The sequence below is a fragment of the Malania oleifera genome, chromosome 8 (assembly GCF_029873635.1).
Source record: "Malania oleifera isolate guangnan ecotype guangnan chromosome 8, ASM2987363v1, whole genome shotgun sequence".
Taxonomy (NCBI): domain Eukaryota; kingdom Viridiplantae; phylum Streptophyta; class Magnoliopsida; order Santalales; family Ximeniaceae; genus Malania; species Malania oleifera.
The window spans coordinates 28,000,937-28,015,967 of record NC_080424.1 but is presented as its reverse complement, the minus strand read 5'-3'; the positions used below and the strand labels follow the sequence as shown (position 1 = coordinate 28,015,967).

The following is a 15,031-nucleotide window of genomic DNA, read 5'->3' as shown; positions in this document are numbered from 1 at the left end:
TAACAAGACTCCTCCAAGGGCGAAGTCTGATGCTTCTGTTTGCACCTTGAAGGGTTTCATGACATCCCGAAGATCAAGTATCGAATCTCTCATCATGGCATCCCTCAAGTCATCAAAGCCTCCCTGTCACTTCTCAGTCTAGTTCCACCTATGATCCTTATTTAGCAGTTCTGTCACAGGAGCTGTTCTTCGTGAATACCCCTCTACGAACTTCCTGTAATAGTTGGCAAGGCCAAGAAAGGAACGTAACTCCTTCACTGTCGTTGGAATCTTCCATTCTTGAATCACCCTTACTTTCTCTATATCCATCTGGATATGACCTTGCTCAATCACATGACAAAGGAATTTGATGCTCTGCTGAGCGAAAGAGCTCTTCTCTTTCTTCACATACAGACTGTTCCCCCTTAGCCTGTTGAACACCTTCTGTAGATGCTCTTTATGTTCCTCTGGAGTGGAACTGTAGACAAGAATATCATCTAGGTACACCACAACAAATTTGTCGAGGTACTCACGAAATACCATGACAACATTGGTGACAACTATGTAAAAGTTTTAACTTGAGAAGCAGCAGCTGATCTAGTGAAGTCACCTACAACATGATCTTAAATTTCCACAAAGTTGTTGACATTTTACCAAAATTTTGACTTCCCATCACCCTCGAAAATGAAATGGCAGTTAATTTCCATCTTAAATCTTATCAAATTATCTGATATTTATTGAAACCTTGAAATTTTAATAAAATTGGTCAAAATTTTAACCATAGAATAAAATTTCCTTGGAATTCAAATGTAAGATTTAGACAAAAGAAATTTGTTTGTTAATTTATTTTACTTTTTTAGTGAAACAAAAGATTATTGCAAAAGCTTTTGAAATTCTATGGAAAAATTGAACATACATCGACATTTTATTTAACCATCCATGTCTAAATCGTCTTTATTTTTTTCATAAATAATATTTAATTGATTTATGAATTTCATATATATTAACCGAATATGTTCAATAGACATATTATACTACAAATATGTTTGAAGGCCAGATTATGTTACAACTATTGCACCTCATATAGAACATAGATGCATTTAATTTGTTATATATTAGTCCTAAAACTTGTGTTCCTTATTTGTTATCTTTGTTTTGTTTTGTTTTGTTTTTTTGTTTTTGTTTTTCCTTTTGTTTTTTGTTTTTTTTGGTATATAAGTGTATATAACAAGGCTTTTGTTATGTCTATTAACCATTTCTGAAGTTTCATAAAAGAATCCATGCTTTACTACAAATTCCCATTGTTTTTCAAGTCAAAATTGAAATTAACAACGTAATTGAAATTTCCATTGAAATTTCTGTACTTTTGGAACTTTGAAATTTTATTCAAAATCGAAAATTAAGACTTTTCCTGCAAGCATGGAAGGCTCCAACATCTTTTAACAAAGTAGTGAGTTGTTTGAACTAGAAATTAATTTAATGTTTGAATCCTACGCCAAATCAAGTAAATATGCGTAGAGTCCACATTGAAGAATGACAAGAGAAGTTTCACTAAATTTGGTTGAACTTGTGGAGGGTAGCGTTGTTAGTGATGGGAGCACATATTCAATGAATGGGGAAGAAATAATATCAAGGGGATTCTTAGTAACATGTTCAATAACTAAGAAATCTTGAATAAATTCAAGAGAAACCAATTGTGGCTTGTGCTTTGGGTTAGGAATGGTATTCATAGTTAATGAATTGATGCATTGACTTGCATTTTTTAGTTGGTAGTTTGATCTTAATTTCCATTGCAAGTCTTAGCATCTATAAGTCTAGTAACAACTCAAGGTCAATCACTAGCCTAGATGTAATATCGACGTAGCTAGTGTCACAAGTGTAATGGTCTCGGGGCCAATGCCGATGATTTATTGTCGCTTTGGCCCATTGGCCTCTCAATTTTGTGCAATAAAAGACGCCTTACATAGTTTGAGCCTAAACTATCTTATGAGCCCGAGATCTCCTTAGTACACATCTGATGCAGGACCGTGACGTGCTCTTTTATCTGATCTTTGATGCCCTCTTTAGAGTTGCTCACATCTCTGTGTAGGATCCACCCACAAGATAGTATTCCCTAGGTGGCTTTGTTACCAAATGTAATAGTCTCAGGCCCAACTCTGACGAGGTATTTTCTGCTCTAGCCCACTGGTGTCACAATTTTGTCCAACAAAAGACTCCTCACATGGTTGGAGCTTGAATCAACCTTATTAGCCCAAGATGTCCCTAGTTCACATCTGATGTGAAACTGTGACACAAGGCTTGAGTTTTCTCGCCAATCCTTGACATTGTGATGGCCGCAAATACCACTTGTTTAAGCCAATAATGCACACAATAAAATTCGTTGGCTTATCTTGTAGGTATGAAAAGAGAGTATGACATGCACATGGCAACAAGATTATAGGAGCAACACCTCCCAATCTTTAGTCTTTATTCAAGACAAGGTATACACTCTCAATACATGTGCACGAGAACCATCCATGAATTCTCTATGTTCCATTCCACACCACATGTCAAATTTAGAGTGTTGACACCCTCAACTATCTAGGGTCAGCAATTTACAACTCCAACTGCATAGGCTGTGTTGGGAACATCCAACATTTGCCAACGAGGCATAAGCAACTATGTCTACAATTTCATGGCTAGACTGTTGCCATATGTCAAACCATGAGATAGCCTTCAGACAAGTGCGCATGTCAGACCTATAAGGAAAATTGTCAAGTAATTTCCGTGTCTAGTCAATATGTCAACCTTTTTGCCTTTGTCATTGACATTGCACTTAGCTTGTAGGTCTACTCCTTGTGTTGTGCATGATTTCTCTTCAACCATGGCTTATCCCACACATGAGCACTACAGATGGGCATGGTTCAGTTAACCAAACCATATCTCTGAAGTCGTTAACCAAACCAAAGTTATGGTTCACTAGAGAATACGAACTGAAACTGAACCATTTAAAATGGTTAACCAAATTAGACCAATATCCAATGGTTAATCAAACTGAATCATTAAATATAATTTAAAATTTATAAATCACTACAAATAATATTTTCTTTCATAATAATCAACATATAAATTTAAAATATTCATCATTAAAATTTAAGCATTAATCTTAGTGCAGTACAACCGAATGGGCCGAACCGAAATGAACTGATAACCAAATAAATTAAAAATTTCAAACCAAAACTGAATTGGAAAAATGGTTAACTGATTTTTTGGTTTGATTTTGTTCAGTTTTGCAGTTTGGTTCTGTTTTTTGATTTTTCTTACCCACCCCTGATAAGCATGCATCATATGACATTGAGGCACTTGACAAGTACCCGAGTTAACCATCTAGCAACACAATCAGAAACTAGTTGCTGTAGCAAAGTTATCAAAGACCACAGCACCATTGTACCATACCATGTCCATCTCTGATTAGGTCAAGTATGTTCTTGAACACCTCAACTTCCATGTGATCAATGCCAATTATCCGAATTCCACAAGAAAACTCATGAGTTATGACAGGCAATCCTCTTATATTGCCTTGGCATGCGAGTTAACAGTACCATATGCCTTGGCATTGTCAAATAATCAAGGGTCTGACAGTTAACGTCACTAAAGACAAGTATAGTCTTATTTTGGAAGGCACTCTGGGCACACATTGCGAAAGGAAGACTGTTGACTCAAGTCCATTAAAAGGTTTGGAAATTATGTCCTAACTACATGCAAATAATTTATGTAATCATGATAATCAATTACACACTAATTCACACAAGGACATGAAATAGTAGGGGTACTTTTTACAGATTGGGTCTTACCTTCAACAGGTTGGGTAACTCATTAAGACTCGTTGAAATCTTAGCGGATCCTAAAACTGCAAAACCTGTGGGTATTACCATCGAAGGAGACTCAAAGTCATAGGTTTGTACAGAACCCAACAACCATGAAGATAGGGAAAGTAGACACATTTAGACTCAAGTTAATAGCATTTAGATCACACTTAACCAAATTAATTTTTTCTTAACCTTAAAGTGGACTCAAAAATTTGTAAAATGGAAAGAACATCACAAAAAGAGGACCTATCTTCTTCATTAGACACTAAAAAGATGGTGTCATCAGCAAACTGAAAATGTGAAACTACTACATCATCCCTCCCTATTGAACAAAACCTTTATAAACAGCCTGATGAATTATTTTACTCAAAACATCAGCAACCTGAATAGAGAGCGACAGGGGTAAAGGATCCCCTTGCCTCACCCTCTAGATGTCAAAAGCCAAGTCTTTCCTTTACCATTGATAATAGCTGAAAAAGACGCAAGAGAAATAACCTAACCTCTTAATCTTGAACTAATTCCCATCCTATCTAAAACCAATTAAAAAGCCTCAAATTCCACTCCATCATAAGCTTTCTCAAAATAATTTAATAACTAGACCTATCGTCCTCTAGCAGAAAAACCTCTAAATGAAAGAGACTATTCTCAAGAAGATGGTCCATATCCTTAAAACAATTAGTTGATCTACTTCAAAATGGTAGCCTTCCTAATCCCGACATTATGTTACCAAAAAATTCCATTTCAATTTCTGCAATGCCCATTATGCTGATTCAATTTCTTGAACGAAAAAAAGAGAGGAACGATGAGTCACTTAGTCACCCATATATTTTCACACCAAAATGGCCTAGGGCCCTGCCTAACTTTAGCAAATTCCAAAAGAAAGGGGAAATGATCAGAAATAGGTCAAGGACTCAAGCTATAACCTCCTGAGAGGGAGTAGGGGAAGCATCCTTGACTGCAACTTAAGAATATATCTAGGTGAGTTCCCATAGATTAAATGTAGTCCTGGAACCTCCCCCTGCTTATCCAGTGGAAGTCTAATGAAGTCAAAGTCATCTGTTAGAACCCAATTAGGAGCACTACAACTAAACACAGAAGCTCAGATAATAGAGATCTAACATGACACCTAGAAGGCTCAAAAACAAATGCAGCCCACTGCTCCAGCAAAATAGAAAAACTAAACGATCCAGAAAGACATTTAACACTGGAAACAGACCTAGAATCCCGTAGGCCGTAACACAAGCTGACCTCCCGTAAGCACGGCACTCCTAATATTTTTTTAAGTCCTTTTTCCAAAAGCACAGGCCTTAGGTAAAATATACATGCTTACTTCTTGGCCAAACACAGTAACTAATTTCTGACTTGTTAGAGACATAGTCAAAACATTCCTGGAGCCTCATTTAACAAGCTTAAGATTTTAGGAGAATTGGCTGTCTTTCAAAATCCATACCTGCAGAAGGGCTTGAGGTTATTGGTTGTCCCTTCAACTCCTGAGTGGATCAGTGGGCACTACATTTCTTCCTTCCACTGACCCTTTTGTTAATGAAGTGAATTAATTGTAGCATTAGCTTGCTTTGGAAGTATTTAAATTAAATTTATCATAACAACCCTTGAAATAATCATCAACATGCAAATCACCTCAGAGCCTTGCTGGAGGACAATGAAGGCAACCAAGATTTTGAATCAGCAAGGAAGTATTCCAAGAAGGAAAAATAGCCAAGTCAATCTCCTTAGTCATGGAAATGATAGCAATTGCAACATCCTTCAAATGGCGAACTCCATCTTGAATGGACTCTAAAGAACCATTCACACCTCTCCTATGTCGCTAGTCTTACCCATGTGGACTGACACACCTTTATCCAATACAAAGATTAAATAACCTCAAGATTGCTTCAACCTCCCAATCTTGTGGAACCTTTCTACATATGGTTCAAGCAATTGTAAGTTCGTATTCGTTGATGGATATTATTGTATGCTCAATTAAACCAATTCTATCAGCTTGTTCAAAATTTTACTCATTAATAATTTTATTATTTTTTTGCATTTTATTTATTTATTCATTGCTTTTGCAGGATAAATTTGTAAAAATGATAGGGGACAAGCATCCGCAGTCTGATTTTTTGCGATCACTCTCAATAAAATGTTCATTTAGTATATTCAACTCTGAGCATGTTAGCTGTGTTTTAGATCATATCTGTGGAGGCAGATTTGAAGATAAGCACTTAGAGGCACCGTCTTTCAGCATTCTTCTGGTAAGGACAACTTCTTTAAGTAATCTGGATTATTTAAGGACTTTTCACTTTAAGTATTTTATATTCTTATGAATATATCAATTAGTGTAGATTTTGTTGTTAGGATGGAGTGCATATTGTCTCATATATTTCCTTCTATGCCAAATCATATTTTGCTTTTATGTTTCTTATTTTGAGTTTTGCCAAAAGAGTTAGATTTCAATTTGTAAGCATTGATAATGTTCATGACTTGAACTTTCTTATTTATTTATTTTTTAGTGAAATGAAAATTCCCTTCCACACTTTCTTTTTGGCAAGGAATTGTCTCAAGTCCTGTGAATCAATACAAAGGGATGGAAAAAATTATAGAAAATTGAACAACTATACAACATTTGCCTTCTATAGCATGCTGGGGTTATTTAGCTATTATGTTCATAGAGGGCAATGGAGAAATATTGAAATGCATAAAAGATTTGGATATGTTAGAGTAATTATGTCGGAGTTAGTCATATAGCTTCTCATTTCTTATGGCTTGGCCCATTATTGTTGATATTGGTGAACACACTTCTTTTTGTATGTTCAAGGAAAGGGAAGTGGTTATGATCTATTCGAAGCTGCATTGATATGATAATGACATACAATTATTTCATGTTGGAGGAGTAGGTATCAGTCAACCTCATGGTTGGATAGATAAATGTTTGGATTTCTACAATTGATTTCTGGTTCACTTTGCAATGTACAAATCCAACTTACCAAATAATTTTTCCTCTCAAGTAAGCAAATTCACAAATGAATCAAAATATTTTTTCAGAGGCACTATATGATATTTTCATATAAAAAAGTTAGGGAAGTGGACATGACAAGGTGGAGACACGCCAATTAGTTAGTTAATATAAGAGTAGCCATCATCTTTGTTTGGAAGTCCTCATAATGGTTTAAGATAATAAGTCATTGAATGCTAAAGAAAATTGCTTACTGAGAGATTGAAGGGAACTTTAGTGCACAATCTCTTGATGGTAGTTGTAACAAATAAGAATGTGAATAAAAGGTTAGGAGCTACAAGTTGGGTATGTTTCTGATTCATCCGATTTACTTTGTGATATCCCTATGTGCTGCCATTTTTGCTTAAATGTTGGAGGTTGTTTCTATTTTTGAGAATGATGGGTTGAGCGAAGAGCAACAGGTAAGCAGTGTAGGGATGTGATTTTTCCCATGCCCATGGATGAGATTAATGGGATGGATGTAGCAGTGCAAAGCTGATGGACAAGATGTGGTTGTGGCTTTCTAATCCTTGAGGAAAAGGAGTTCATTTGGATGATGGGAAAAGCAAGCTGAAGAAAGGTCAGCATGAGTGAGCAAATTTGCACATTCCATCAATTATGATGGAAAGGGTTTGAAGAGATGTTCTTTTATTTAGATTTTGTTAGCTTTTGTCCTTCTTCTTTTTATTATTATTTTTTTCTTTTTTCCATTTTGAAGATTTCCTCATCCTTGCATCTCACAACTTCGGCAGTTCACTTAGCCCTGTTCATCTTTGGCATAAGAGCGCTAGATTAGTGAGCTGTCACACCCTCTTTCAAGGGTGGCTTCTTCTAGGCAAACCTCTCGGTTGTACGATGAAAATTAGTAGTAAAGCATGGAATTCTTTTATTAAACTTTAGAAATGGTTAATAGACAAAACAATGTAAATTTTAGGTCTAATATATTACAAATTGAATACATCCATGTTGTGTATGAGGTGCAATAGTTGTAATTTAATATGTGTTAAACATATTCATAATACAATATCGGTATTGAACATATTTGGTTAATATAAATGAAATTCATAAATAATTAAAAATTATTTATCATACAAATAAAGATAACTTAGACATGAATGGTTAAATAAAATGTTATAGTAAGTAAAATTTTTCGTATAATTTCAAAAGCCCTTATAATAATCTTTTGTTTCAATAAAAACATAAGATAAGAGAAATTTCACCTTGCATCTAAATCTCACATTCAAATTTCAAGGAAATTTCATTCTTTAGTTAGAATTTTGGCCAGTTTCGCTAGGATTTCAAGGCTTCAATAAATTTCAGATAATTCGTTGAAATTTAGATGGAAATTATGTAAGACTTGGAAACCGACTGCCATTTCCATTTTGACGGTGATGGGAAGCGGGAATTTCAACTTAAATTTTGACAATTTCTTGGAAAGTTAAGACCGTGCTCTCTAGTCCTTACCTCCTTTATCACTGTATATTCATCTAGGGGCCTTAGCTGGTCTGCTCTGAATAATCCCCCTTTTGCTGGATTTGTTGCCAATTTAGTCATTCTGAGTTGTATTCTCTTTATCTTCGTTCATAATACATATTTCTTTATCATTTTTTTTTTAAAAAGGAAAAAAGAACCACAACAACAACAACAACAACAACAACAACAACAAACCAAGCCTTAAGTGCCACTAGGTGAGGTGTTGCATGAATCATTTTCTACCAATTTACATGATCATGGGCAATTTCCTCCGACAAATTGAGGGCTATTAATTCCTTTCTATCTCATTCCAAGTTATTTTAAGTCTAAACCTACCCCTTCTATTGCCACTAAAAATAACTAGCACACTCCTCCTTGGTGCACTATTTAGCCTATTTTGCGACCATCTTAGCCACCTGCCCATTATCTTATCTTCTATAGGTGCTATGCCTTGCCATGAATATGTTCATTCTTGTATTTATCTTTTTAACGTTATGCTACTGATTACCCTTAGCATTTTGATTGACAACTTTTACTTTTTGGATATGTAATTTTTTGTTGCTCAACATTTTGATCCCTAAAAGCATGGGTGGTCTGGAAGCTGTATTTTTTTTTAAAAAATTTACTTTTATTGAAATATATATATTTTTTTTTACCAAAGTACATTTGGAAGGTTAAGATTCTTTTCAAGGCTAAATGCTTGTTTTGGTCTGCCTTTCTTTTTCTGGTGTGGAAGCAACTCAAGGAGGGAAAAGTTGTCTTGTGTGTATGTGTTTTTTTTTCCTGCTTTCCCTGGTTTTGATATAGTTTCATATGGGATATATTTGTTCAAACAAGATATTTGTACTTGCTTTGAATGGAGTAACTGCTTTGGAATTTGGTAGCTGTTATTTTCCCATTTTAAAATTTTATAAATATTGCTAATGTAGAAGAGTGTTACCTCCAATGTTAAGGCTGGTTTGGATTCCACTGTGGGGTGTTCCTGTGATTCCCTTATGGTAAAATTGTACTTTTGATGTCATGTTTGAATGCATTCCCTTGTAGTAAAACTTGTACTTTTGATAACATGCTTGATTTTATTACGTTAAAGCATCCTTGGACTTAAGGAATCTAAAAACTTCTCATCCAGGATAATTTCATGATGTTATAAATTTGGGTGTTTGATTCTGAAATTAGGTGTCTATTTGTGTTTTATTGATTTTATTCTTTTTTGAGTTCACTTGTGTCTTGTTCATTTACCCAAATGCTTTTCTGTTATTCAAATTTGAGTTTTGGAAGTCTGCTTCCTGTTTAGGTAGGATTTCAATGTCCAAGTTAGAGAAAACATAGAAGCCAGCCTTATGGTTTTGTATAATTGAAGCTTGCGAACACAATTACAGCAACAAAGCCTTGTATATTTGTGTTTTATTGATTTTATTCTTGTTTTTCTTTCATTTTATGTCTTGTTTGCTTACCAGAATGTTTTTCTGTTGTTCAAATTTGAGTTCAGGAAGTCTGCTTCCTTTTTAGGTAGGATTTCAAAACATAAGTTGGAAAAAGAAATTAGAAGCTAGTCTTATGGTTTTGTATAAGTGAAGTTTGTGAACACAATTACTGCAACAAAGCCTTAAATTCTGCTAATTGGGTTGGCTATGTGAATCCTTTTATGTCCTTGCACTCTATTGAGGCCAAGATCCTTTACCATCAATGTTGCTTTGTTTCTTCTTTTTGTGAGGACTCCTGATTCTCTGTATGCTTGTGGTTTTTTTTTTTTTTCTTTCTCCAATGATAATTCTTTAATGATCTAAAAAAATTATTTGTCTTTTTTATTCTTTTATTGGCAAGGCTGAACTAACAGAACTAATAAGACTGTTTAGCATATTCAATAAGCAAAGGACTTTACATCTTGCTTTGTAGATCAGGATGCACTATGGCTTTCTATGATCATTTCATTTGCAGTCCAAACTCTTCCGATGTTGGTGTAATGGTTTAAAAAGGGCATATGAATGAGAAATAGGAATGAAGCATTGCAACCTCATAAAATGTTGTTTGTAGGCTGTAACAATGAATAAGCCATGTGTTATGATTTATGAAAAAAGTTATAGAAGCACAAAAAAGTTTTAAGTGCATGCATATAATAATGGTAGCCTTAATGATCTAATTTTGCTTGTGTTCCTACCTTTTTCCTATGGAAAGATATGGGTAGCTTCTCTAATGTGGCAACTATTTTGCAAATTATTTAGGAGGTTTTGAGTTTGAAGATTAATTTTTATTAAGAGTGAGATTGCACGTATTAATGTTTATTCTAATATTTTTTCCCAATATGCTTTGGTGGCAGCTGTGTTATGTCAAATTGGCCTTTTATGCTTTCCCTGAGATGGTATGACCACAGCTGTTTCTCTTTGGGACCTAGGGCTTGAGAAGGTTAAGTGGGTTGAGAGGTTCTCATTTAATGTGAGGAGGTTAAGTTAAGTTAGTTCATGCTTGCCTCTTTTTTTTTAAATATTCTTTTTATGATCAATCTCTATCTAAGATAATTGTGCAAGCTGTTCATAAGTTAGAGAAGCTGATGATAGATGTTTTGTCATCTAGGGTGGTTGATAATAGGGATCATCTTGTTAGTTTGGATATTGTTTATGAGTGATGGGACATGGGGGTTTTGAAAACTTAGTGTGTATAACTTCACTATATGGGGGGATTATTTTTTGAAATACGGAGTTTCTCTTTAAAGCCTGGCCCTCATTCCTTTTGGCTTAAGGTAATTCATTGTAAATATAGGCTTCAGAAGAATGAGTGAGATGCTAGAGTGGGTTCTAAGTTTAGCCATGCAAGCCCTTGGAAATTTTTTTCTCCAGTTTCACATCTTTTTCTGCTTCCTTTGAGGAATAGAAGTAGGGGATGTTGGGGGAGTGGGGAGGGGGTGGGGGAGGTGTGGTTTTGGAAGGATATTTGGTTTGGGGATGCTTCTTTATTTAGAGCTCTTCTACATCTTATCCCTTTTTCATGATTGTCCTATTGCTTTTATTGTCCTTGTTGAAGGGAATTTGACATCTTGGAATTTTCATTTTGTGAGAAACCAAATGGGGCGGGGGGACAAATGATATTATTTTGTATTTGAATCCTTTTGAGTCCTTCATTTTTTATTTTTATTTTTATTTTTATTTATTTTCTTTTAATTTTTAGGGTTGATAGTAGAGGCTGGGTTTTGGATTTTTCTAGGAATTTTTCTTCTTATCCATTATTTTCTCATTTGTGCTATAATCCCAATGTTCTTTTTCATTTGCACTTATATACTTGGAGCCTGGAGGTTCAAGGTTACTTTTAAAATCCAAGTTTTTTCTTGTACTGTAGTCTTTGAAAGAACGAAAATTAATGACTTATTATGAAGGATTAGGAGAACACCAAAGAAAGCTTTATCTCATAGTTTGTGCACTTTGTTACTAGAATAGGGAGATCATTTCCCATTTCTTCTTGCATTATTATTTTTTGCAAAATATTTGGAATAAATTGTTTGGGTTTTTTTTTTCTTCCTATATCTGTGCCCTTGAAGTTAGGGGAAGGTAGCAGTGGTGGTTTACTTTTTTCTGCAGTCCTGCTAAATCTCCATTTTGTTCTTAGTTTTGGGAGGAGTAAATAATGTGGATGGTCGTATTATATCCTAGTGGATGGTTGGGGCGGACCTCAATTCAGTTAGGTTTCTAGCATTAATAAAGGATTTGTGAGATTTTTTTCCTGCATGCATTTTTTGATATATTCATTAGGAAATTTGGGCTGCAAGATATTTCTAGAATGCTTTTCTTACTTGGTCATGGGGGGAGGGGCGGTGGCTAGTCAGTCAGATTTCTATTTAGTGGGAGGGGTAGGGGGAGGTGGGAGAACGTCTTTTTCAAGAAGTTCTAGCTAGTTCGGTTTCAGATCATTTTTATGCTTGGTTTGAGTCTAAAATGGTTAAGTGGGGCCCTAGTCCTTTTTAGTTTGAGAAAGTAATGATTTTCACCCTTCAGATAGGAGACTTGAAGGGGTCGTGCTGCTGTAGGTTGGGAGGGTTTTAGGTTTATGAAGAAGCTTAAGGGGGTAAAAGAGGTGTTAAAGAAGAGGAATTGAGCAGTATTTGGGATATTAGGGTGAAAAAAATCGCTGTTTTGAGTGATTTGAATGTTTTGGACCAAAAAAAAACAAGAAAAAAAAAAAATGAGCTTTCAGTAGAGGTCCTAGAGGAGGGAGCTAAGTCAGTTTGTTTGCGGATGAGTGTGGGTGTAATTTTGAAAGTTGGGAATTGGAGGTGGAAAACAAAGTTCAAGTGGGTGAGAAAGGGGGATTGTAATGATGGGCTGGCTAATGAGCAAATGAGATGTAATTATATAAGAGAAATGGGGTTGAGAAATGTGGAGGTAGTGAGTGATGTTCAAATGATAGCAGAAGAGGTCCTTGACTTTTTCAAAAATTGTGTACCATGGAAGACTTAGATAGGCTGACGATTGAGGGTTTAGAGTAGAGTTCTATTTTTAGGCCATGCACGTCATGGTTGGGGAGGCCTTTTAATATGGAGGAGGTCAGGTGGTGTTTAGTTTAGAGAGGGACAAGGCTCTGTAGCCTGATGGGTTTTAACATTGCTTTGTTTAAGGAGTGTTGGGATGTGAGAGGGGGGGACTTAATGAGGGTCTTTCATCAGTTTGTTGGAAAGGGAAGTTGGGGATTTTTTTTTTTTTTTTTTCGGGGTACAAATTATCAAACTTCATTATAACCATAGGGGATAAGTCCAGTAGCAAAACACTATGTACTAGGAATTTACAATTCTGGAAGTGAGCCCAGAAGATCGAAAATATTAGACAAGTTCCTTAAAACTCCCTTTATGGAGGATTCTGTATTTTACATTAAAAAGAGAGGCAGTAATCTTGGCCTTGACAGCACGGGTGGGAGCTGTCATGGAGGAGGCCATTCCTGAATCTCCATGCGTGGTAGACAGCAGAGCACCTGCACCATATCTGCTTGCACATTTTGTCTGCAGGAGAGTTTAGAAGGAAGAGAGCCACTTCAGATTGGTGTTCCAGTTGGGAAAGAGGCCCTGAGTTTTGAACTTTGAGGATATTTCCATGAAGATCTCCTTAGTGGCAGGACATTTGAAGTAGAGATGGTTTCGAGATTCAGGTTCAATTTTGTGGAATTTGCAATGCATGTCTTAAATCTTGCCTCAATAGAGGTTGTATCAACAGTTTGTTCTTGATGGCCAGCCAGGCGATGAATGAATGTTTAGGCATGCATCATTTAGACCATAAGACACCTGACCAGTTAACCACATTGTTCCTGCTTCCTATGGAGTCCCAAGCTGAGCAGAAGGAGAATTTAATTGATGGGGGGTGAGGAGCCAGCATACACAATCAGTGGAATCGAGGGAAGGGATGCTATATTGAGTTTTCAATTTGTAGGATATTAGAAGATTGTCTTCTCGGCCAAACCCTTGAAAGTAGGATATTAGCTACTTTACATGAAGGGGGAGAACAAATTCAGATCTTAGATGGGTGCCATATTTCCCAATGAGAGGGCTATGGGGGTGCCAGTTTTCGAAGAATAAGAAAGTATCTGCCCCATTTCCAATGTAATATTTGAGGCTAGGGTAGACAAGATGTTTGACAGTTAGTACTTCCCTCCATGTAGATGCACAGTCGGAACTGGGATTTAAAGCTAGAATATTTGAGCCTGCATGTGTGGACCCAGATAACCTATAAGAAGGATTTTGAGGAGCATAGGTGCCTGAGTAATTTTATTGCTGCAGTATCACTCCATTCAGCTAGAAGTTTCAGGCCAATGCCTCCTTCATTTGCTGGCTTGCAAAAGTCGTTCCATCTTATTTTTCTGAAGTGAGTGTTCCAGTCATTGTCTTTCCACAGCAAGGTCTTGAATTTCTTTTCTAGTTCCGTGAGGACTGATTTGGGGAGGAATAAATAGGTAGACCAGTAGCCCTGAATACTTTGGAGGATGGATTTGATGAATTGAAGCCTTGCTGCATAAGTAAGAAATTTGTAGGTCCAGTTGTAGTTCCCACAAGAGATTTTTTTTCATGAGCAGTTCACAGTCAAAAGCCCCCGTGCTTTTGGTAATGAAGAGGATGCCAAGATATTTTAAAGGGAGATGGCCTTCAAGAAATCCAAGCAGTTGGATTATTGCTTGCTTAGTGGCTTCAGTAATTCCTGAGGAGAAGATTTCAAACCTTCTTTCGTTACATTTCAGCCTTGTGATTTGTGGGTTCAGTTGGGGAAGAGTGTTAATTCTACCTAAATCACTATAGTGCCAAAAAAGAGTAGGTTGACCAAGGTGTCAGATTTTTGGCCTATTAGCTTAGTATCTAGTCTGTATTAGATTATTAAGGTTCTTTCTCATTGTTGCAAATGTGGTAGTGGAGCATGTTTTGTCATAGTAACAAGAAGGGCATTGTGTTCAAGTTGGATTTTGAGAAAGCATGTGGTAGGGTTAGGAGTTTTTGGACAAGGTGTTAAAGAAGCAATGCATTTCGAGATAGGTGGATGAATTGGGTGAGGGGGTGTTTTTCTAATGCTTTTTCTTAGTGATTCTCAATTGACATCCAAAAGAGTGGTTTAGGTCTTTTGGGGGGGCTCAAGAAGGCAAGGGGATCCTCCATCCCCATTTTTGTTTGTCCATTTTAGATGGCATTAAGAGAGATGTTGGTAGATGGGGCTGTGGATAGGGGAGTAGTGAGGATCATTAAGATGGGGTTGAAGGAGGTGGTTTTCTCGCACCATTT

General features: G+C 36.1%; 1 protein-coding gene across 3 annotated transcripts in view; it reads left to right on the top strand.

Annotated features, from left to right (window-relative positions):
• The window catches only part of LOC131162480 (sister chromatid cohesion protein PDS5 homolog B), a 137,761-nt gene that overhangs the window by 42,463 nt on the left and 80,267 nt on the right, over positions 1 to 15,031 (top strand). For all 3 annotated transcript variants that reach the window (XR_009138830.1, XM_058119008.1, XM_058119009.1), the window contains one exon: positions 5,900 to 6,079. Coding sequence is in view for 2 of the 3 variants with exons in the window: in XM_058119008.1 (XP_057974991.1) it covers positions 5,900 to 6,079 (180 nt within the window). In the remaining variant the exon portion in view is untranslated. The remainder of the gene's footprint in view (positions 1 to 5,899; positions 6,080 to 15,031) is intronic.